General features: G+C 43.7%; 1 protein-coding gene across 2 annotated transcripts; it reads left to right on the forward strand.

The window, feature by feature from the left end:
- The first annotated feature begins 882 nt into the window (after positions 1–882).
- On the forward strand, positions 883–26,039 carry LOC141097556 (acyl-coenzyme A amino acid N-acyltransferase 1-like). Of its 2 annotated transcripts, none has more exons than XM_073584779.1 (4): positions 883–907; positions 14,417–14,897; positions 18,235–18,437; positions 24,904–26,039. In XM_073584779.1, the coding sequence occupies exons 2-4, from the start codon at positions 14,435–14,437 to the stop codon at positions 25,498–25,500; spliced, it is 1,263 nt and encodes a 420-aa protein (XP_073440880.1). In that variant the 5' UTR covers positions 883–907; positions 14,417–14,434; the 3' UTR covers positions 25,501–26,039. The 2 variants fall into 2 exon arrangements, with proteins under 2 accessions (XP_073440880.1, XP_073440879.1); XM_073584778.1 differs by lacking the exon at positions 883–907 and adding an exon at positions 1,642–1,830.

A 26,039-nucleotide genomic window follows, 5' to 3' on the forward strand; every position in this document is an offset into this window, starting at 1 on the left:
ACCCCATAGCAGTATAATGCATCCTATAATATAATGCATCCCCATTGTATAATGAAACCCCATAGTATAATGCACCCCATAATGCACCCCCCTACCAGTATAATGCGCCCCATACTTCAGTTTTATAAAACAAAAAGTTTCCCCTCACCTGGCTGAGCTCCAGCGGTGTCCTCCGGTAGATGCATCTGAGGCGCGCAGCGTCGTTCCGGCGTATTACGGTGACATCATACGCCGGCGATGTGCCCACTGACGTCAGCTGCCGGCCTGTGATTTGCCAGCGGCTGTTAACTGTTAATCTGGGGATGAAGATATATACAGTATATATATATATATATATATATATATATATATATATATATATATATATATATATATATTGCAATATATGTACACATACATACAGCGGCATGTAAAAGTTTGAGCACCCCTGGTCAAAATTACTGTTATTGTGATTGTGTATATGTGAACAGTTAAGCAAGTTCAAATGATCTCTAAGAGGCCTAAAGCTAAAGCTGACACATTTCCTTATTTCCTTTGTATTTTAGGCAAAAAATATATTTTTATCTTTTATATTTTAAAACTTACAAACAGGAAAATGGGCCGATGCAAAAGTTTGGGCACTTTGCATGGTTAGTACCTAGTAGCACCCCGTTTTTCAGCTATCACAATCTTTTTCTCATTCATCATCCGTATACAATCCGTTTTTCTTACAGCAGCAGTTATTAATCTATTAGAAGACCATTAAAAGCCGCTTGTGTGCATTGTTAATACTAAGCAATCATCCGCTCCATGACTTGGTAGGTTGTGAGTGGTTGTCTCACCAGTATTTCTCACCTGTGCTGCCTCCATCTTTATTAAGTGGGTTTGCGGCATCCTAATAGTGCATTAGTATCTGTGACCCGGACAGGTAAATACTGCTCCTCTTTTTTTTTGGAGGGGCGCTCAAACATTTGCATTGACCCATTTTCCTTTTTGCAATTTGTAAAATATAAAAGATGAAAATATATTTTTTTTTGCCTAAAATACAAAGAAATTGTGGGGTTGGGGAAAAGACACAAGCCAATTTTTTGCTATATAAGTTCAAATTTTTTTTAACTGTTAAGATTATAATAATAATAAATAAAAATACAAGTTTCGTATTGATGCAATCATACGGCAAGTAGGTTCACACGTATGCAAAAAAAAAAAAAAAGCATCCTGAAAAGTAGGACAATTTAGTTTTTATTTTTTTCATTCATCATCTGTATGCAATCTGTTTTTTTTTTTTATTAATCTTTTAGAAGACAATTTACAGTTTCCTATGTTACAGAATTGCAATTTATCCATAAAGATCGGATGTTATATTGCGGCTCTGCATGGCATCTGATTATTTTTTTTCCATGTGCCCATAAACTAGCACGTGCTGGGATTTTTATCAAATGCAGATTTCATCAGTGGAAAAAAAAAAAATTCTCATCTTCACTGCCCCATTGAATAACATAGTGCTGACTTGTGCTTTTTTTTTTTTTTTTTTATTTTCATGGATGAAAAAGTGCAAAAAATGCGAAATAATCACATTTCTATGGAGTTTTGTCAATTCTGGCTCTCACGTGCTTGTATATTGGGGTTATGTCTCTTTAATATAAATTGAAGCTGTGCACGTGTTATGAGAGGCGTGGGCTGAATCTCCTCCTTCCTCACCATGAGATCTGGCAATCCTTCCATTTCACTGCAGCTGCAGCCTGTGGACTAACGTGTTCTGCTCTCCCCAAGAGAGATCCATCAGTTCCTGAGCAGATTCCTATAAACTCTACTGCAGGAATATTGCATCCGGATCCAGAATACGGCAAGGTCAGGCCCAGATCTGTTTTGTAATGTTATCCCGCATCTGTACTACAGCATGTACGTTACCCAGATCCATGATAATAATAATCTTTATATAGCGCCAACATATTCCGCAGCGCTTTACAGTTTAAGGCCATGTGCACACGATGCAGATTTCCAGCGGATTTTACCGCGCAGAAACGTTTTATATCCGCATTGTGATGTACAGTAGCATGTTAGTCAATAGAAAAAAAAAACCGCTGTGCAGACGCTGCAAGTTTTTCCACGCGGTTTTCTTGTGGTTCAAAATATGCAGCATGTCACTTCTTTTGTGCGGTTTTCCACCTGCTCCATTCTCCAAATCCGCAGGGGGAGACTGCACAAAAACCGCAAGAAAACCGCACAAAAACAGGAAGAAATCCGCATGAAAAATGCAGGGCATTTGACCTACGGATTTCTTCAATTCTGTGCGGAAAAATCCACAGGGCAAAAAAGTACGTGTGCACTTAGCCTAAGGCTGAGTTCACACGTGGCGTTTTTTTCGCGTTTCCGCGACGGTTTTAACCGCGCGATTTTGCCGCGAAAAATAAGCATCCCATGCATTCCTATGGGATTCCGCAATGCTGTGCTAATGCTGCGGTTTTTACCGCGGCGGAATCGCTTTGCGGTAAAAACCGCAGCATGCTCATTAATTTGCGGAATCGCAGCGATCCCGCACCCATAGGAATGCATTGTTCCGCTTACTTCCCGCATGTGGCTGTGCACACCATGCGGAAAGTAAGCAGAACAATTGCGGATGGTACCCATGGTCCGGAGGAGAGGAGACTGTCCTCCGGGCTTTGGTTACCATATCCCTGTAAAAAATAGAATTTAAAATAAAAAATATTGTTATTCTCACCCTCCAATGTCCCGCGCAGTCTTCCTGCTTCAGAGTACAGAGTACAGGGGTGTATTTACAATGAAGGTCCAGCCATCTTGAGCGAGTGAAGGATGGATGGAGATAGTGAATGGGCTACACACGCACACTTACACATAGAATGACTTTGATTACTGAACGTGATAAGCCGCTCTGAACAAATGTGTTTTGAGGGAGCGCCTGAAACTTTGCAAATTATGGTTAGTCCTAATTTCTTGGGGTAGAGCATTCCAGAGGATAGGAGCAGCACGGGAGAAGTCTTGGAGTCGGGAGGTACGGATTAGTGCAGAGGTTAGTCGAAAGTCGTTTGCAGAGCGCAGCGATCGGCTAGGCCGATAGACAGAAATGAGGGAGGAGATGTAGGGGGGTGCTGCACTGTGGAGAGCTTTGTGGGTGAGAACAAGTACTTTGATTTGGATCCTATAATGAATGGGCAGGCAGTGTAATTACTGACGAAGAGCGGACACGTCCGAGTACCGATTAGCCAGATGGACGACCCTGGATGCTGATGCCATGATGACTACTGTACAGAGGCTGGACAGACATCTGACTGGGATGATTTAGCGAATCCTGCTTTGAGCAGGGGGTTGGACCAGATGGCCCAGGAGGTCCCTTCCAACTCTACGATTCTATGATTCTCCTTAAAGGGAAACTGTCATTTCGGAATACGCTATTTACCTGCAGACGTTGGATGCTGCCTGGCCAACGTACTAAAATTGCGGCTACCGGAAGAAAAGAAACTTATTTCCCTGCAGTGCTTGCCAACTTTAAGTTATGAGGGCATGGAGCGGCTACAGTAATCGCTCATAGCGCGCCTCACCACTTTGACAGCTCATAGTGCCACACATCTGTGCAGAGTGAGTGGTCGATCAGAGCAAGCATGATTACAGTCGCCTCTTGCGGTACAAAGAGCGGTGTTGTATCTGCTCCGTGCCCCCGTGACTGAAAGACGGCGACTCCCGGGAGGAAAGAAGTTTAATGTTCTCCCAGTAGCCGCACCCTTTGTAAGGCCAGAATCACACATGCGAGGAATACGGCCGAGTCTCGCATGTTAATACCCGGCACTCGGAGCAGAGCGTGCGGCCGCATAGCAATACATGCAGCTGCACGCTCCGCTCCTGAGTGTCGGGTATTAACATGCGAGACTCATCCGTATTCCTCGCATGTGTGATCCCGGCCTAAGGCAGACAGAAAGTAATGGAATGTGATTTACCTGCAGAATTAAACCCTGTATCTGCAGGGAAAAAAAAACATGTTTTCCAAGGAAACAGGGTCCTTTTAACCCTTAATGACATGCACCGTATTTATACGGGTGTATGGAGCAGACGCACGTTGTGAGCGCACCCCATACCCGGCAGGTGATAGCTGTGTATTACAGCCAGGCCCTGCCGCTAATAATCACGAGTTGAGCATGGCTATTGCTGTATATAGCACAATCGGAAAATCGCAGTTTGAAGCACTAACAAAATCAGTAAAAAAAAAAAAATGGAAAAAAACCTAAAATTTCAAATCAGCTACCTTCTCCCCATTCAAAATAAAAATAATAAAGAAACTACACGTATTTGGTATCGCTGCGTTCAGAAATGTCTATCAAAATATAAAAATAAATAACGCCGTAAACGGGAAAAAAAAATAAAAAATGCCAGAGTTAAGGTTTTCATTTTGGTTGCCATTAATCCACAAAATGCTTTAACAAGCAGTCAAAAAGTCACATCTATCTCAAAATGGTACTACTAAAAATGTCATCTCGCTCTGCAAAAAAAAAGCTTTCATACAGCTCCAGCTGATAAAAAATAAAAATGTCACAGGTCTCAGAAAATGGTGCCAATTCAAACTTTTTTTTTTTTTTTTTTTTTTTGCAAACCTCAGGAATTTTTTTGACTACTACTAAAAAAAAAAACAACAAACATCAAAACTGGACGTGTTGGGTATTGTCGCAATCGTACTGCTGAGGAGAATCATATTGCATGGTTATTTTTTTGCCTCAAAACGTACACCGTGAAAACAATTCCCAAAAAAAAGTCAGAATTCGCTCTTTTTTTTTTTTTTTTTTTTTTTTTTCACTTTCACCACACTTGGGAATTTTTTCCCTGTTTTTGAGTACATTATGTTGTAAAAGTAATGGTGTCATTCAAAAGTACAAGTTGACCTGCACGAAAAGAAAAGCCCTCATTTGTCTATGGCCGGTGTCACATTTGCGCTTTATAGCTGCTGCTAAGCCCCGCCCTCTGCCGGCTCCCTGCCCGCCCCTTCCGGTCATCGCCGCCTACTAGCGCACATGGACGCTTGCTATCTGTGCACCCTATCTTTAGCATAGGGTGCGCTGGCCGTGCGCTAGCAGGATTTTGCCGTGCGCTGCGCACTTTTGAAGGTGCGCCGTGCGTGCCGAAATGCAACATGCTGCGTTTGGCGCACACGGGCGCACCTTCAAAAGTGCGCAGCGCACGATCTGTGCACCCTATGCTAAAGATAGGGTGCACAGATCGCAAGCGTCCATGTGCGCTAGTAGGCGGCGATGACCGGAAGGGGTGGGCGGGGCTTAGCGGCGGCCGTGCGCAGGCCGTCGCTGCGCTATAAAGCGCAAATGTGAAACCGGCCTAACTGAATAGAAAACTACAATGGTTATGGCTCTGGGAAGAAGAGGTAAAACTGGAAATGAAATTGGGCTGCGGAGTGAAGGGGTAAAAGGGAAACTCTATTCTTGCACACTACAATGAATGGCATTCAACAGTTTGCATCTCTGTACGATATTAGATCTTTTTTCTTATTTTATTTTGTTCTCTTTCTGATGGTATATCGTTTTAGTCTCTGGGTACACAGAAATTAAAAGTTCTACTGTTTTCTTGCTCCTGAAGACTAAGGCTGGAGTCACACTAACCTGCGCAAAATACGGTCCGTAGTTTACATGCATAATACGGATGAATGACCCCTAAACAGTGCTCCGTAGGTCATCCGTAAGCAAGGTGAGGTTGCGCATGTGTGCATCCGTATGTAATCCATGTGGCATCCGTATGCAAGCCGTATGTCGAGATTTTCTCGCAGCCTTGCAAAATGGACATTTAACGGTTTTGAGGCCTGCAAACAATTTAAATCATTAGCCTGCACCCTATTTAGACACTCAGAAACAGGTGGCTGCCTACATTCTGTCCATTTGTCACCTTGCCTTCACGAGGTGTGTTGGTGTTCTTTGTGCAGCATGGCAGAGGGTCTGAGATTCAATACAACCGAGCAGGTTCTCTTTACCTGGCTTTTGTCACATCGCTTTGGGCAACCATACCCAGTGATAGTGGATCCGCGGAGGAGGAGACGCATGTGGGTCCATTCAGTTTTGAGGCAACGACTCACAAGAGGTCATTTTCACCGCCTCTATTCTTCTCTGCGGGAGCATCCGGATAAATTTTACCAGTACTGTCGCATCAGCATTTCCACATTTGATCGACTCTTGGAGACAGGTGATCCCAGGGCGCACTTTCAGGACACAAGGATGCGCAAAGCCATATCTGCAGAGGAGCGACTTCTACTCACAATACGGTATGTACTACACAACCACATTCTCTATGTTCATAATGTGTGGGCTAAAGTATGTTTTTTTTGGCCATCTTGGACCAAGTTTAATGCCCTCATCTTACTCCAAATATGTTTCACCTGACACAGCAGAATGTTACATCTAATATGTCCTGCATATCACTTAGTCATTGTGCCACCAAATATGTGTGTGTTCTTCTCTCTCATTTCCTAACAAGTTTGGTCGGCATGTAACTGATTTTTTTTTTTTACTTTAGCCATTCTAAACTTTACTCTTTCTGTTGTTCTACAGCTTCCTGTCCACTGGCCTGTCTTATGCCGCCCTCCACCATGAGTTTCTCATTGGAAAGTCAACCATTTCAGGCACAGTGAGGTCTACATGTGCACAAATCTGGACAAGACTCCATCAAGTGGTCATGCCCGAGCCCAGGATGGAAGACTGGTTAAGGATATCAAGGGACTTTGAGGAGGACTGCCAGTTTCCAAATTGTATTGGGGCCCTGGATGGCAAACATATCAGGGTGTGTAAGCCGCCGAACTCTGGCTCCCAATTGTTCAATTATAAACAATACTTTTCTGTTGTATTGTTGGCTCTGGTAGACCCTCAATACAAGTTTATAATTGTTGACATTGGGGCCTATGGAAGGACGGGAGACTCTAGAGTCTTCAATACTTCCATAATGGCTCGGCGGCTACGCACCAACCAGTTGGATCTACCACCACCACGCCAGCTACCAGGCTCCCCCGAACAATCAGTCCCTTATGTCCTTGTGGCAGATGAGGCCTTTCAGTTATCACGCAATGTAATGAGGCCATATCCCCGGCGCAACCTTGACCACAGGCGCAGAATTTTTAACTTGCGCCTATCACGTGCTAGGCGACTGGTAGAGTGTTCCTTTTGGGATTCTTTGTGCCAAATGGCGGGTACTCCAGTCTGCCATTCAGTTGAGTGAGCAAATATGAATGAAGTTGTGAAAGCCTGTGTTGTTCTGCATAACTTTACCAGGATACATGATTGTTCCTCCTCTGATGGTGTTGTGCGCAGGGTGAGACCACCTATGAACCCTCAACGTAGACCGCTCTCTGGCCTAAAAGTGCGTGATATTTTCACTAATTACTTTATCTCACCTGACGGGGCAACTTCTTGGCAAGAGCATGCTGTGTCTATGTTATAATTTGTTTCTTTAAGTGTGTCTAAATATATATTACTCAAGCCTTTATGATTCTATGAGTGTTTCATTGCATTGGTTGGTGTCTGTTAGTATGTTGTGGGGGATTGTGAAAAATCACACAGATACGTTAACTAGAGTAGACAAATTTTTAGTTTTGCCTTTTTTTTTTTTTTTTGTTTTGCTTAAAGGCAAACATAATATCGCCATAAGACAAATTTGGCAATGGCCAAAATGACCCTTTGTGCCTTCTTTAACTTGTAAAATTAACATTACATAACAAAACAGCAACAAACATTAGGCAATAACAACATTGCTGCATGACTAGATTAACATAGATTTGCCAACAAAAGGTGAGCTCCATCACCAAAATAAAGGCAACAAGATAACACTCACATTTCCTCATAATGTTATCCAATCATAGAAAGATTCCACCATGACAGGCAAGGCTACCTCACAGCTTTCACACAGATATTACCTGTCTGTAGAACAGACAATATTTAAGCATGCTATACTGGAAAGGATGAAAATACAATACTCACTTGTTAAGACATAGAGAGAGCGTGATATTCTGAATGCTGGTCGCCTAGAATTTTTTTACTAGAGATTGCTAACAAAAAAGGTGACTACTTAACTAAGGCGAGCACGCCTTTCCTAGGCGTTAGCAAGTGAGTAGTGTATTTTCATCCTTTCATTTTACAGTATAGCGCATTTAAATATTCTCTTTTCTACACACATGTAATATCTGTCTGAAAGGCGTGAGGTAGCGTTGCCTGTCATGATGGATTGTTTCATATGTTTGGAAAACATTGTTTAAAAATGTGAATGTTAAATTATGTTCTAAATGTTGGTGAAGGAGAACACCACCTGTTTTTTCATTTATATTAGGAGCACCAGTTACATCTCACTGGACATCTCCACCCATCAGAATCATAAATCCTCATATGTTGGGGAAGGGGAACGTGGAAGAACAGCCTGTGGGTGCTGCTGGACATTGTGGCCAACATCGCCCTGTGTGGGGCCATACTGTTGCCCATGATGCTGGAATTGTCCAGCCTCCTGGGACAGTTGGGGATACTGGCCAGAGTAATGATGATGGTGAGGGGCTTCTTGTTGGCTCTGGTAGGCCCATGGCTCATACCCACCAAGATAGCCAGATTGTCCCCAACCAGGTTGGGACCAGCCTCCAACACTGGGTGGGTACAAGTGGCCATATTGGTGGGGTTGGCTTGAGGAAGACATTTGGGGCTGGGGGAGGAAGGGGTTGAGGTGTTGGCCCACGTATTAGGGGCTGTTCAGACCCTGCTTGAGCAAGCATCTGTGTGGATGGTCTCATGCGCATTAAATTTCGTGGTGAGAGCTGCCACCTCTCCAGAAATTCAAAAACCTCATATGGGGTATTGGGGGGGGGGGGGGTGCTTGCATCAAGCAGGATCTGAATACATCCCCTAATACGGAGCCTGACCTCACGGGTAAGGGCACGGAGATAAAGGGTGAGGCTACGTGCATAGGCCTCCTCCCCATCATCTGTAGTTACTCTGGACAAATAATTGAGCACTCCTGTGTCCACATTGGTCCTGCTCTCTTGAATAGTGACCTGGCGCCTTCTTGTTCGCCGTGATGCTAGAGCAGCCTGTGGGGAGGACCTGATCTGGGCAGTTGGGCTGCTGCTCAAGTTGCCCGGCTCTTCCAGGATGGGTGAGGTGGCAGCAGCAGACCGTCCTGGTGGTGTTGTGTGTAGGCCAGCCATTGTGTGGTCTTGTGATGCCTCATCTTCAGCCATCCTTCTTTTAGGGGGAGAAGATGGGCCAGCCACCTCATCCCCTACAGGATCTATAATGGGCTCTGTCTGAGGCCGTTCCTCGATCCGTAAGGTTGGATTGAGTTCTGTTATGAAATAGAACAGAGGCAAAAATACATCAATATTTTTGTCCCTGTAAAGTATCTGTGTAATGTGGTGTGAGGTATGTACTTACGGTCTCAGATCCAGAATTGGGGCGATGAAGTTCAGCCGGTCATAGTATATGTATTTTCTTTTCACATGTCCAGCATCCCCACTCCTGGACCGCTGCTGCCGTTCCCGGCGGAACTGGTCTCGGATGCTTCGCCAGCGTTTCATCACATCTTCCACTGCAATGTGACAGGAAAGATTGTCAAAATCACATATTTGAGAGGTCACATTTTCTAACAGTAGTCTAGGCATGGGGCCTTCTGGGGTGTGCGTTCTACCCATGGTGGCATATGTAATTGGGCCGATACACAGGGTCTCATTAGCTACACTTAAACTAATTTTATTGGCTAGGAGGGATGAGGAGCTTGTGGCCTAACCCCTAATTATGGCTGTGTGAAGCCACGTGTCACATCCAAATGTAACGGCTTCATGAGGCTAATAAAAGTACATGCACAGGAAGGGAGGTGCTGATTGTAGAATCATTTTTTAGCGCGCGCTAAGGTTAATGATGTTTTTATGGTTGCACTTACGAATTTTATGCTGCTCATCACGTGGTCTGTCACCAAAGTCATGGTACATCTGGCGACAGATGCGCCTCCATGACGCCTCCTTTCTTGTCCGGTTCGCATAATTTGCATCGCGTGGGTCCCATATTTCGGGACGCTCCTGCACCAGCACAATTAGCATCTGAACCTTAATGTATGTGGACGCCATGCTGCTGCTGTACTCCGTGGAGGCGTACTTCCTGGATGTCTGGAGTGGTTTTTGAGCTCATTTGCATGCCTAGGCTTCCTGATGATGGATTGGCCCATTTCCTGTCGCCAGCCAAAAGACCTGCGTATTTCTCGCAGGTCACACGTGTGTTCCGTGTGTAATCCGTATTTTTTGCGCACCCATAGACTTGCATTGGCGTACTACGGGCATAGTATGCTGACAATCGCAGCATGCTGCGATTGGCACGGAGCGTAGGATACGGATGAGAAATATACGCCTGGTGCGAGTGACCCCATAGAAAATCATTTCTCCGTGTCTAATGCGTGCTTTTTGCGCCTCTCACTCGCCCGTATTCCTCGCCAGTATGACTCCGGCCTTAAGGATAATAGCACCCTAAATCTGATATACAGTGACAAGAAAAAGGGTAACAATGTTTAAATCCTTTTGGGCAGCTCTCGATCAGATTCAAATATCTCTTGACTTAAATCTAATCCCAAGTCTCTTTATATGTTCCCAAAGTTGGTGTATACTGTTCGCCTCACTTGAGTTTGTATACTTTTTTTTTCTTCGCCTCTACCCACAAGTGTTCAATTGGGCCGTTCTGCAGGAACACTGTCGTCTTTTTCCTACCCATAGTACTCGAGTGTATGAAGTAACCCGCCTTGTAGGATACACTACATATAACTCAGCATTGGGACCACCAGTGATCCTGGTCAAGTATACAATGCCTTTGGCTCTGAAACAACCCCATATCCTAAAGCTTCATCCACCGAACTTGACAGTTTCTTCAATTTTCTTGATCCGTTCGTCTTTTTTTTTTTTTTTTTTTCCCCCTTATTTCTTCCACACCGATTTGCACCCATCAGAACCTCATCTATTGACTTTTGTCTCATCACTCCACATCACCCATTTCAAATCTTCTAATGTCTACTTTTCTGCAAACTCGAGCAGATGCTTCTTATGACAATTTTGAAGTCGAGACTTCTTCACTTTTTTTCAAGCCACCATTCCAGATTTGTGTAACGTTCGTCACAGTGCTTGCCTGAACATCTGTGATTTCATAATTACGAAGCATACAAGCCTCTACTGCCATGTTTGTCGCGCCAGAACTGATAGGCCTTTTCCTGAGCCAACTTGTTGACCCAGATATTTTGCCTGGACGTTCACCTCTTGACTATTGGATGGATGGACAGATGTCATTTTGTATTCTTCCAACTGTCATGGCTCTCACATGATGCAGTTAAACAACTTTCTTGACTGAGAGACCACTATCGATGATGCTGTTTCTTTTGTCTTGGGAAATCTTCTCCATGCCTCTCCTCGATTTCAAACAAGTTTCAAATCAACCTAAAACACACTGAGCTATTAGGGAATGTGAGAACAGGTTGCAAATTGTAGCATATAGCAAAAAAAAAAAAAAATTTCCCACAACCAGGAGCAAAACCGTAATAATGCAGTGACATGACAAGAATCTGCATAACTATTCATATGCTAAATAGTTGGAAATCAAATTTATCTATGAGATAACCAAGATGATTGTCCATAAAGTGATGGTAGTCTCATGTTCGAAGCTGTAGTGGATGGTGAGATATGGAGCCTGAAACTCAAGAGCTCAAAACATTGTTACCCTTTTGCTTGTCACTGGACACCATATAGGAAATGCTGGAGCATATACATCACATAGGAAACACTAGGGCTGGTGCATATACATCAGATAAGACACTGGGGATCTAGCATCTATATGACATGGCAGACACAGGCTGCAGCATTTACATCACATAGGAGACACTCAAGAAGGTGTGTATGTATTACACAGGAGACATGGGGGCTGGTGTACAAACATCACATGAGATACTGGGGATGGAGCATTTAAATCACATGGGAGACACTGAAGATGTGCATATACATCAAATAGGAGGCACTGGGGCTCGTGTATATGCATCACATAGCAAATACTATTGAAGGTGTATATTTATATTCTATAGGAGACACTGAGGCTGGAGCAAATACAGGTGCTTCTCAAAAAACTAGAATATCATCAAATTAAGTTAATTTATTTCAGTTCTTCAATGCAAAAAGTGAAACTCATGTAGAGTCATTACACACAGAGTGATCTATTCAAGTGTTTATTTCTGTTGACGATTATGGCTTACAGCCAATGGAAACCCAAAAGTTAATATCTCCAGTAAATTAGAATACTTTATAAAACCAGCTTGAAAAATGATTGTAAAATCTGAAATGTTGTCCTCCTGAAATGTGTGTTCAGTAAATGCACTCAATACTTGTTCGGGGCTTCAATTACTGCATCAGTGTGTGGTGTGGCATGGAGGTGATCAGCCTGTGGCACTGCTGAAGTGTTAAGGAAGCCTATGTTGCTTTGATAACATCCTTCAGCTCGTCTGCATTGTTGGGTCTAGTGTCTCTCATCTACCTCTTGACAATACTTCATAGATTCTCTATGGGGTTAAGGCCATGCGAGTTTGCTGGTTGTGTGTAAACCAGGTACTGGTACTTTTGGCAGTGTGGACAGGTGCCAAGTCCTGCAGGAGAATTAAATTACCATCTCCAAAAAGCTTGTCGGCAGAGGGAAACATGAAGTGCTCTAAAATCTCCTGGTAGACGGCTGCGCTGACTTTGGTCTTGATAAAACACAATGGACCTACACCAGCAGATGACATTGCCCCCCAAACCATCACTGATTGTTGGAACTTCACAGTAGACCTCCAGCAGCTTGGATTGTGGCCTCTCCACTCGTCCTCCAGACTCTAGGACCTTGATTTCAAAATGAAATGAAAAATTTACTTTCATCTGAAAACAGCACCTTGGACCAATGAGCAACAGTCCAGTTCTTTTTCTCCTTGGCCCAGGTGTAAGACACTTCTGGCGTTGTCTATTGTGGCTTGACACAAGGAATGTGACACTTGTAGCCCATGTCCTGGCCACATCTGTGTGTGGTGGCTCTTGAAGCAATGACTCCAGCAGCAGTCCACTCCTTGTGAATTTCCCCCAAATTTTTGAATGGCCTTTTCTTAACAATCCTCTCAAGGTTGCGGTTATCCCGGTTGCTTGTGCACCTTTTTCTACTACACTTCTTCTTTCCACTCGACTTTCCATTAATATGCTTGGATACAGCACTCTGTGAACAGCCAGCTTCTTTAGAAATGACCTTTTGTGGTTTACACTCCTTGTGGAGTGTGTCAGTGACTGCCTTCAGATCTACAGTCTTGCCCCACACTGATGAGGGGCAATACCCCGAAACAGCTGTCTGTGGATGGATACCATGTTTTGGCATAGGTGGTTTCCTTCATTGGAGACTGCCCTTCCCGTGGTTGTTCCTTCCCAGGGAAAGACCTGGCTAGTCATTGCTTGCGTTGAGAAACATGTGATGGTGTCTCCGTGGCTTGTGTTTTGCATGTTTTTGCATATTTCCCATAAGGGATGGGGCATTGCTCTAGAATCACTGTGTTGAGAAACATGTGATGGTGTCTCCGCAGTGTTGGATGTTGATCTCCATGAGTTCATTCATCCTCATTTTTCACAGTATTTTACTAGGCATTGCTCCTACTAGCCAGTTTCCTACTCCACACTCATGAGGGGCAATACCCCGAAACAGCTGTCCGTGGATGGATACCATGTTTTGGCATAGGTGGTTTCCTTCATTGGAGACTGCCCTTCCCGTGGTTGTTCCTTCCCGGGCAAAGACCTGGCTGGTCATTGCTTGCGTTGAGAAACACGTGATGGTGTCTCCGCGGCTTCTGTTTTGCATGTTTTTGCATATTTCCCATAAGGGATGGGGGCATTGCTCTAGAATCACTGCATTGAAAAACATGTGATGGTGTCTCCGCAGTGTTGGATGTTGATGTCCATGAGTTCATTCATCCTCATTTTTTCACAGCTTCTTTAGAAATGACCTTTTGTGGTTTACCCTCCTTGTGGAGTGTGTCAATGACTGCCTTCTGGACATGTGTCAGATCTGCAGTCTTCCCCCATGATTGTGGAGCTACTGAAATAGACTAGGGGACCTTTTTTATATGCTTAGGAAGCCTTTGCAGGTGTTAATTATTCTAATTTGCTGAGATAACAACTTTTTGGGTTTTCATTGGCTGTAAGCCATAATCATCGACATTAACAGAAATAAACATGTGAAATAGATCACTCTGTTTGCAATGACTCTATATAATGAGATCACTTTTTGTAATGAAGAACTGAAATTAACCTTTTGATATTCTAGTTTTGTGAGATGCACCTGTATGTGGAAATCCTATAGCAATAAATTCTTGTCTTGATGCCTTTATTTACTTAACATTGTATCTTTTTGGCCCTTGTTTCCCATTTAAGACTCCTTGATCTTCAGATATGGTTGGTCTAACAGTCTCTCCTGAGATCTCCTTGGTGGATGAACCAGTGAAGATCCAAGCATGGGGCCTTCCACCCGAGCAGATGATCACTCTAAAAGCATGGCTGAAGGATGAGAAAGGGCAGATATTTCACTCCAGAGCTTTCTACAGGACAAATTTGGAAGGGAAGGTAGACCTGGAGAAAACTCCTGCCACTGGTGGAGACTTTAATGGAGTGTGTCCTATGGGCCTATTTTGGTCTCTGAAACCAACAATCCCATTTCTAAGGCTGATGAAACGTGATGTAGTGGGAAGTCCTTTCTTGGTCCATCTGGAGCTATATCCCTCACTAATACTCAGTCCACTTCCTGAAGATTTACCTGCTGCCACTAAGGTCATTGAAAGATGGTACGCTGCTCCCGGAGTGCAGAGAATATCAATAAGAGAAGGACGGGTACGAGGTGCACTTTTTCTTCCATGTGGTAGGTAATAATGTGCAAAGTGCCATAAAGTTGTAATAACAACCATGTCCATGTACTGATATACTGTATGGTTGTTTGGATTAGTGGTGGTTGTAAGCCATGAGTGATACATAAATATGTGGTGGCTATTTTAGCATGGGTACTTAATGGACCTCAACAGTCAAAGTGTTGGCAATATGCAATCACTTTAGAACATGTTAAAACACATTTACAGTAGATCAGTGCTGATGCTGCTGTGATCACAGGAATTTATAAGCTTGCAATACCCCTTTCCAACTTATTCTCCCTTCTACTAAATTTCCGCAGGACTCTCACTTGTAATAGCACTCTCACTTTAAGTTATCTCCTTGACGGCTTAATCTTCATAAGCCTCTCAGTAGTAAAAGCATTCTTATCTCTGTGCATGACCTCCGGCTCTACAAAACCCTACCATTCTACATCTGCGTATATAACTCAAGTGCTTGCCTGCCCAATCTCCTCTTACCCTCTACCCTATTGCCCAACTCTTCTATGTCAGACAGCATGGTGTCCGTATTGGTTACTGAACAATCTCAGCAGTTGGTGCCTCTAGAAAGCATGGAAGTGGCAGCATGTGCTTTCCACTTCCCTTCTCCATCAAAGGAGACCACAACAATGCCCCTTTACTCTGAAGACTGCAATAATTGGTATGGTACTAGTCTGCGATGTAAGAACCCAACATCTGGTCAGTAGGAGTCCCTTAAACCTTCACAGTACAGACAAGCAGGGAATTTCGGGACCCCATACTGGCAACATTTTCGGGACCGCCCAGGCTCCATCCCTCGAACTGTCCACAGTCCCACCGCTCTCCCTTGGAAAAACTCCACATCTCACATTAACTGTTCCCATCACCAGATCACACACATAGCCAGCAGCTTTTGTTTTGTTCAAAAGATTTTTCTGCCACAACGACAAGGTAGACTCTTTTTGGCCGGGCCCTACTCTACTCTAACCTACGAAACATTTGTTAAAATATCCAATACAAGTTAGGCATATTTTTATTTATTTTTCAATTTTTCAAAATGACCAATAATGTCACACACAAGACAAATACCACTGTACCATAACCAGACACCATATTACCACCACATAGTGACATATAATACCACATACAAAGAACAAATACTGCCACACAATGTCCAGACCATGTATTAAAACCACAGTGACCGAATAATATAACATACAAGGGACAAATACCACCACACCATGACCAGACCACATATTACCATCACATGGTGTCCAATAATACCACATACAAGGAACAAATACTGCCACACCATGGCCGGACAACATATTACCGCCACTTTGTGACTGAATACTACAATACTGATCAGTAATAAAAAAATTTAAAAAAAAACCAGCCCACAATACTAATATCACCATATGTGCCATTATACACAGGAGATCTGTAGTTAGTGTGCAGTATCAGTGTAAAGGTAATACAGTGATCACTGGTGACATTGTACACAGGACCACTGTAGATAGTATCAGTGTATAAGTAACACACTGACTCGCCAGTGACGCCTCTAGGTGAAGTCTTTCATCTTCACCCTGCACAGATCGCTGGATGGTAGCCCTAATTCAAAAAGTTCTTTCTGAGGTGATCAAGGTGTTTGTCTCTATCCATGGGGTTGGTACCATCCAAGAACAATTGAAAACCAAATTTCAAGAGCCACCAGAATATCAAGGAATCAACTGCTACTTTACAAAGCTAAAGATGAAAATAACCGGGTGCCTCTAGTGGTCACCTACAATCCAAATCTGGAGGTGCTAAGGGGAGCTGCACGGAAATTACAACCTTTACTACAAAAAGATGCCCGATTACAATCCATATTTCCTGACCTCCCCACTGCTGTGTTTTAGGCAGCCCCCAAATTTGAGAAGCATCATTGTCAGAAGCTCCCTGTCCTCTCCAACAGCTGCAGGAACCTTTCCTTGCAACCAGAAAAAATGTAAAACTTGTCCATTTATAATGACCACGGACAAGATAAAGATCCCCAATTCACATCAGGACTACAAGATCCCAGGTACTTTCAGCTGCATTACATCTAATGTGGTGTACTTAATTATTTGTACCAAATGTCCAACTGGGGGTCTGTATGTGGAGGAGACAGGGCAAAAACTGAGAACAAGGATGAATTCTCATGGTCACACAATAAGAGAAAAAAGAATGGATCTACCTGTGGCAAAACATTTTTCTATCCCAGGTCATAGCATGATGGACATTAAATTACTTGTATTAAAAGGTAACTTCAAGTCTCAGAGAGACAGGAGAGTCTGGGAGTACAAATTTGACAGCTTTTGACACTCAGTGCAGGAATGAACGTGTCACATGGATTTATGTCTTTTTACATCAATTAAGGAATTTGCTCTTCAGACCTTCTGGGGTCATCACACAGCACAGAACCAGACCCCAATAAGAGGGCAATAACAATTTCACACTCTTATCTATGAACTAGTCTAATATTTGTCTGTCCCTCTCCCATAATGACAATTCTGCTTCACATCACTTGTCTTATCTATTGCATTGTTTCTGTGCTGTTTTGTGTACAAATATGTGATTCTTCAGATTTTGTATTAGTCTAGGCTGATGAAGAGAACTGAGTAGTCCCGAAAGCTTTCAATGTGTTACCATCTTTTCAGTTAGCCATTAAAAGGTATCAACCACTGAGGACTCTCAGTTCTAAATATTCTTCCATCTACTGGCTAACACGGTACAAAGATGTATATCTTTCCTGTAAGACGGGAAGAACATACACGGGCAAGGTCAGAAAGCACAGCAGGACAAATCAGGGTATTACCAGAGTCAGATGCTCACGTCGTAGGCAGAAAATATAACTGACATGACCTGCAGGACGCAGCAGGGAGAAATAGCAGACTTGAACCCAAAACGAGGCCAGGCAAAGTTAACCCTTGACATGATCAGTCCGGGAAAGGGTCAGCAAGGACTCAAAACCAAACTGACAGATTTAAATGGAATTATGGCCATAGAGCCACTTCCAAAGCCCAGGCTGAAGGGAGGGATTCGCCCCACTACCAAGCCTGCAAATCTGTCTAAAAATAAAAGCCCTTAACGAGTTTTACTAAAAGTCTGACTGAGTCACTACTTGGATCCAATCCAGTCTTCCTTTTATTTTGCCTTGTGAATCACAGGCATCCTGCTGTGGACACAAGGCACTCCAGCGGGTTTAATAGGACTCCATCCGCATCCTGGGGGACACATATTGACCCTAGCATATGATCCCTCTCACTGCCTCACACAGTCCTTCTATTCATATGGTTGAAATCCATTTATTTTACCCTTCCATCTTCTCTTCAGGTGAAGGACCCTTTCCGGGAGTTATTGACATGTTTGGAGGTGTTGGTGGTCTACTAGAATTTCGCAGTAGCCTTCTGGCCAGCCGTGGTTTTGCCTCTCTTGCCCTGGCTTATTTTGCTTATGATGATTTGCCTAGTTTCCTCGGTGAAGTGGATTTAAAATATTTTGAAGAAGCCGCTCAGTTTCTATGTAATCATCCAAAAGTAAGTTTAGATTCCTCCTTGCTTAGAAACACATCAACAAGTCTTAAGCAGATTCACCTACTTACAGGACTAGGTTTAAGGCACTTCCACCAATACAAAATCCTGCAGGAAATAGAGAAGCATATGCCAGGTAAAATAAATATACTTTAATAGATCAAAAACCTTACATAAAAACACTTTTTAAGGGAGATACAAGTTGTAAAATAAACTGACTGCAGTGGAGTCATACTAAAGCCTAAAAGATCAGGATCATAATAGGCATTCATTCAAAACCTAATAATTAGTACAGGGTCAATCAGAAAACCCAATGTATGTAAAATTTTTGAGCATAAATTATCAATGAATATCAGTAGAAATCTACAGATGCAGGAAAAATATCCTCGTTTCATATCACTGACACCAACATGCGCAGTGACACATATCTCCCCTCGTACATTATATTTGAATACAGGGGCGCATCTAGGGGGGGGCAGCCGGGGCAGCTGCCCCGGGCGCAGCTGGCAGTGGGCGCAGTCCGGGCCGCCTAAGACAGTGGTCCGCAGTGTCCTCCCTGGCGGCTGCGTTCTGCTGCCCCCCCCTGGCCTGAGAGTCGGTGGTTCTCGGTGTTAGCTGTTCCCTGCGCGTGCTGGCTCCCAGGGAACAATTGTACTGGCGTCCGGGCCAGAGCGACGTCAGCAGTGTGATCAGGTCATGTGATTACGCTGCTGACGTCACTCCCCAGCGCCCAGAGCGAACGCTCAGCGCTCGTGGTAAGTGTGCTCCAATGTGGAGCTGAAGAAACCACCGAAGATGGGGTGGTGTTAATGTGTGGGGATAGGGGTTAATGAGTGGGGATGGGGTTAATTTGTAGTGGGGTTAATGAGTGGGGATGGGGTTAATGTGTGGGGGATTTGGAGTGGGGAGTACATAATGTGTTGGGGGATTTCGGAGTAGGGACAGGGGGTTAATGAGTGGGGATGGGGGTTATTGTCTGGGGGGTTAATGAGTGGGGATGGAGTTAATGTGTGAGGGATTTGGAGTGTGGATGGGGGGTTACTTAATGTGTGTGAGGGATTTGGAGTGTGGATGGGGGGGGTATTTAAATTCCCCCCCCCCCCCCCCCCCATCCCCACTCCAAATCCCTCAGACACATTGTGTGTGGGGAGATTTGAGGACACAGAGTATGTATGAAGAAACAGTATGGGGGTTGGGTGCAGACAGTATAGGGAGCGAACGGGTTAATGTATGTGGACACAGTATGGTGAGTCAAGGGTATGTGTGAGCAGACAGTATAGAGAGTGAGAGGGCAAATATCTGATGAGACAGTATGTATGGTGAATAGAGGGATGTTAGAGGAGGGAGGGGAATAGTGTGAGGCGACAGTATATTGCAGACATTTTTATTCAGGGGCATTATAATGACACTTCTATCTTTAAGGGGATCGTGTGGAGATTTGCTGCAGAAGACCGGAGAAGATGAAAGTCTGCAGAGGCCGCTGTGGATGAGAAAACTCATCATGGGGTCTGGACAATAAGAAAAGGAGAACAACTCCAGAGACGTCATCTATGAAGTACTTGGATGTAAATGTTTTGTGCTACTGACTAATTCTCATGTTTTTATTTGTTAGGAACACTACAGGGGTTCTCCAGGTTTGTGCTGAGTCTGCAGTCATTCTATGTGACTGCAGACTTCAGAATTCTCACAGTGCTCACTGAACGCTGTCAGGATTCTCTCGTGCCGGTAATTTACATACATGCGGTCACATGCTGACTAGACATGAGTGGCCTCACTCAATGAAAATGAACGGAGCGAGGCCGGGCACGTCTAGTCGGAATGTGGCCAGAAGTATATAAATCACATACTTGTGCTGACATGACTGTACATCGGCAAAGGAGAATCCTAAATGAGGGCAGTGCATTAGTTGTGAGAATTCAGAAGCTGCAATGTCAGGACTCAGCTCTGCAGGTTCCAGTAGTCATCACATGGACACTTCACTCATATGCGATTTTCATACTTGACGAGCTTCTCTTCTTGCTTCTCTCAGTTTTTTACTGAACATTGAGAGCATTAGGGAGAGCAGCTCCTGGGTACATGGCTAATTGTGCAAGTCGCATATGTACATGGTGTGGGGGGGGGGGGGGGGGCGCCGAACCAAATTCTTGCCCCTGGTGCCAGGAATCAAGATACACCTCTGTTTGAATATATGCACAGATTGCTGCTAGACTGTCTAATGTGCACATAATTACTTGGTCTTAGTAGGGAACCCCCACATGCCATTGGATATATATATATATATATATATATATATATATATATATAAGAGCCTGCGGGACTGATTTAGTTATAATTTAATTAGACATTGGCATCTGTAGATTTCTACTGATATTCATTGATTTATGCTCAACAATTTTACAAAAACTTGGTTTTCAGATTGACCCTGTACTAATTAGGTTTTGAATAAATGCCTATTAGGATACTGACAGGGGCTTAACTACCGCGGTCTCCACTGCGACCGCGCCCAGCGGGTCAGGGGCCCGGTAGGTCAAAGGCACGCCGACACCAGCAAAAGTTTCAACAGAATGTGTGCTGACCACATATACCACAATACATGCTGCCAGCCAGGGCCGCCATCAGGGCATTACTGCCCTTACTGGCGTATGTGGCCTGATGAGCAGAGGGGGCCTACAGCTCACCGGCCCGCAGCGGCAGGATTCTGCTGCTTCAGTAACTGATCGCACGTCCTCCAACAAAAGATCAGTTAAAATCTGTTGCCATGCGGAAGATTCCTCCTGCACAGCAACAGTTAACAGCCGCCGGCCAATCACAGGCTGGCAGCTGACGTCAGTGCACACATCGCCGACATATGACGTCACTGACATACGCTGGAATGATGCTGCACGCCTCAGCTGAATCGTGGATGAGGACGTCGCTGGAGCTCAGCCAGGTAAGGAAAGCCATGGTATTGGGCACATCATACAGGTATGGGGGCGCATTATACTAGTATGGGGGTGGGGGGAGGAGGGGATGCATTACACTGCTATGGGGCTGCTGCATTTTATACTGCTATAGCGCTGCTGCATTTTATACTGCTATAGCGCTGCTGCATTTTATACTACTATGGGGCTGCTGCATTTTTTACTCCCATGGGGCTGCTGCATTTTTTACTCCCATGGGGCTGCTGCATTTTTTACTCCCATGGGGCTGCTGCATTTTTTACTCCCATGGGGCTGCTGCATTTTTTACTCCCATGGGGCTGCTGCATTTTTTACTCCCATGGGGCTGCTGCATTTTTTACTCCCATGGGGCTGCTGCATTTTATACTCCCATGGGGCTGCTGCATTTTGTACGCCCATGGGGCTGCTGCATTTTGTACGCCCATGGGGCTGCTGCATTTTGTACGCCCATGGGGCTGCTGCATTTTGTATGCCCATGCGGCTGCTGTGTGCTGTTCCATCTAACGTTATCATTGTATGCTTATATAATTGTGTTATGTTACCATTCTTTGTGTTCAGTTTTGCATTTGGTCTGCTGCCACCTGCTGTCCTTTTTCTGTATAGCAGTCTGCAGCTGATTTAATTCTAGTACATGCCTCCCACTTCCAGGTCAGTGACTCCTTCTCTTCCTGCCGGTGGCCATTACTAGTTTCATCTTCACCCGGGAGAGACACGCTTACCAGGCTGTGGAAGGCATCAGTTTTTTGACCACACACTCACAATTTGCTGAATCATCTTGCTGCACACCTTGCTGCACACACATTGCTCTACCACCTGGGTTGTTACACCTGCATTTCTGGAGAAGTACTGCATTACTAATCATACGCTGTATATCCAGATTTCCAATAAACAAGTCTGGACTTCACAATATCTGGTGTGTATCATCTCTCCGGACGCATGAACAGCAAAACAGCAACAATGGTCCTGTCTGCTCTGCATTGAGGAATCGGAAGGAAGGAATCTACACCTCCATTCGCCTCATGTGGGGACAGAACATGCTGCATTTTATACTCCCATGCGGCTGCTGCATTTTATACTCCTATGGGGCTGCTGCATTATACTATATGTGACTGTGGTGCATAATACTTTATAGGACAACCATAAGGTACATTTTAGCACTATGAAGTACTATGGGCTTTACATTATACTTTGTGGATGACTACGGAGGTGCATTTGATTATACCACATGGATGACTATGAACTGTCCAGTGTTGTGAGTTCATTTTCTGGTCCACCAGTTGTGAGTTCTCCTTCCAGGCTCCCTCTGGTGGTAACAGGAGGTAGTGAGGCTGATTTAATCAGTAGAGATCTGCCACCTGATAATGAGGATGACTGGACCTCAGGAATCTCAGACTGGATTTAAGACAGCCGTCGCCCTATTCTGGAGCTGGTGATTCCTTCTGGCTTGTCAGGTCTTGGTTTTCAGCTCTGTTCCAGTTATCTAAAGCTAAGTTTTTCTGCTAATGTTCACACTTGATTTTGTTGGTCTATTCAGTTTTTTGTGTGGTCAGCCAGCCCCGGCTGCGCTAAATTTCCACTCTTATTTATCTGTATTTGCCAATTTGCTTTTTGTCCCTTATTAGATTGGCCTCTTTTTGCTCTGTCTCAGAATATTTCATTGTGCTGATATAGTGGGAGAAGTCTAGTGACTTCAGGGTTAATTTTCCTATCAAAAGTGTTGGACTTTACTTTTGTAGGGTTTTTTACAGATTGCAGACAGTGTCTTTCCTATCCTATCCTTTCTTGTTAGTTTGGGCCCCATCGTTTGCTCAGCCTATTTTCCTGCCTGTGTTTGTGCTTTCATCTTGTTTCACTGTCAATACATGTGTGGGGCCTGTCTTTCCTTTGGGGTCCGCTCTGGGGCAGTTAGTTTTCCCCTTGTCTTGCTTCAGGCTTATTTAGTCCTCCGGCTGTGACAAAGCGTCTAGGACCATCGTAGGTACGCTCCATGGCTGCTGCTAGTTGTGTGGTTAAGATCAGGGATCTGCAATCTGCATAGTTACCAACCTCTCTGGTTTTCTGTGACTTAGCTTGTTTTGGTTTTTTTGTCCTCGGTGACCCATTCATAACAGTTCAGTATATTATATAGAGGACAATGGGGGTGCAATATACTTCTTATATTGATCCCCATGACTTCTGTGTAAGCCTCTGATGAGTATAATTGTTTTCTTTTATACATTACAGAATAACTGCAGAATGGAGGACAAATATATACCAGGATGGGGCACCGGACAAGGGATAAATAACGGAATGGGCAATATATATATATACCAGAATGGGGTCAGGATAAGGCACATATATACCAGGATGGAGGGTGTGTGTATGTGTGTGTGTGAAATATATTTTATTCAGAATGGCAGAGGTGGAAAATATTTTGGCATGGGGGGACCCTTTTGAAAGTTTGCACCGGGGCCCCTAACTTTGTAGTTACGCCACTGGATAGTGATCTTTTAGGCTTTGGTATGCTTTCCTTGCAGTCAGTTTATTTTGCAACTTGTATCTTCCTTAAAAAGTCACTTTATGTAAGAGGTTTTTATCCTTTTGATCTAATAAAGTATATTTATTTTACCTGGCTTCCCTATTTTCTGTAGGATTAAGTCTTAAACAGTATGGGCTCCTTTGAAGAGCTCACATGCCAATAAGTTGAAGACTCAACATACCAAAATTTCCAAGATATAGCAGATGCTGGTATGCAAGGCAGCAGGTCGGTATTAAATAAAGATATCCAGAGAGTATTGTAGAATAATTGCGGTTTTATCCTTAACGCGTTCCAAAGTCTGACTTTCTGTGGTTTCTCCTGACTAAGAAGTTAGATACTTTGAAACGCGTTAAAAATAAAACCACATCTGCATCTACTATATCTGATTTCTACTTTGGATTCTCCAACTTGCGGAGCAGAAGCTGGATTTGTACTCTGAGCCTTCTTACATGTTGTGCTTTCTCACATTATCAGGCGAGCAGTCACGCCACCTAGGACGCTGTTGTCTGGATTACGCCATTTTAAGCTTGTTTGTCCTCCCAGCTTTCTCTCAACTTTTTACTCTTTAGCTGTATTCAAGAGCTGAGGTTCTTAAACAAAGGAACCATCCAACAGAATTTCGTAACCGGATAAATGAAAATGTGTTTTCTAAAATTAGACAATGCATTTACATACTAGCATTAAAGGGGTTGTCCTATTGAGATTATTAAGGTACATGACATAATACAAGGGGATCATCCAAAAAAGGACCTTAATTTAGAGTTGCTTTCTCTCTAATAGTCCAGTCCATGTATGACATGGCCAGACATTGATCTTGCCGGTCTATATGTGGCAAATATTAAAGAGAAAATATATGATTGGAAGATGCAACTTTTAAAGATGAGATAGTTTTGAGGGAATGATCATGTTAACACCATATGAACTTCCATAAGACAATTCCAGTATCAATGTCCCCCACATCATACCCCTATACATAGATATATGAATCAATTTCACCATATATTCTACTTTTTAGGTGTCAGGTGATGGAGTTGGAGTGGTCGGTATATGTAAAGGAGCGGAAATGGCTTTGGCAATGGCGTCCTACCTGCCTCAGGTCGCTGCTACAGTATGCATCAATGGAACCAATGCTGTGAATGGCAACAATCTAGTTTATGGTGATCTCACTGTGAATGGCATACCCTACAAAGTGGAAGGACTTCTGATCACACAATTTGCATCCCTCAGTGTTGCCAACTCAATGGATGATCCAAGAAAACCAGAATACAAGGACTCTATACTTCCACTGGAGAAAGCCAGAGGCCCCATCCTCTTTATGGTAGGAGATAAAGACCAGAATTACAACAGTTTGTTCTTTGCTAGGGAAGCAAAATCCCGGGCAGAAAAGTATGGCAAGAAGGACGTGTATGTGCAATGTTATCCGGGAGCGGGACATCTTCTAGAGCCTCCGGGTTCCCCTTTCTGTCCAGTATCGCAGTCTCCATTTTTCCCACTTCCTTTGACTTGGGGTGGAGAACTTCTGCCACATTGTAGAGCACAAGAAACTAGTTGGTCAGAGCTTCAAGAGTTTCTGCGTCAAAATATTAGGTGCTCTCGACGGAATAAATTATGATCACTTCTTTTTTTTTTTTCTTGGAGAACCTACATACAATCCTTCATCCTAGGCACAAAGCTGAAAATGAGGACTATTGTATTTTCCGTTACCTGGACTAGTTGACCCCATATAAATTTCAATATGTAACGTATGGTAATGATATATCAGCTCTGAATCTAGTGGATTCTTCTATGCAATTATTACATGGACAGTCATTTATCTGGTCATCACCATGTAAGACTGAAGTGACTGCTTGTTTGCCGGGGGTCTCGGGATCCTAACCCATGGTGATTAGCTAATTCTTATGAAAGCCCTCATGTTAAAGAGATTATCTATAGAGAGACCTCTTTCACCTGTGGGAGTACTGGACCCCGATGTAAAATCTATAACGAGGCCACCGTCTACTGGGGTCTTCTGTGGTCCCATCAGATCTGCATGGCCCAGGTGTGACTGTTCGTAAAGTAGAAATTGATTAAAATGTCATTATTTTACTTTTATCAACTCAAAGTTGTTATATTTCCTTTTTTAATTAAATTACAATCAAAGCTTCCCACCAA

Source organism: Dendrobates tinctorius, unplaced genomic scaffold, assembly GCF_039654945.1.
Source record: "Dendrobates tinctorius isolate UK_male_01 unplaced genomic scaffold, ASM3965494v1 ptg000085l, whole genome shotgun sequence".
NCBI lineage: Eukaryota > Metazoa > Chordata > Amphibia > Anura > Dendrobatidae > Dendrobates > Dendrobates tinctorius.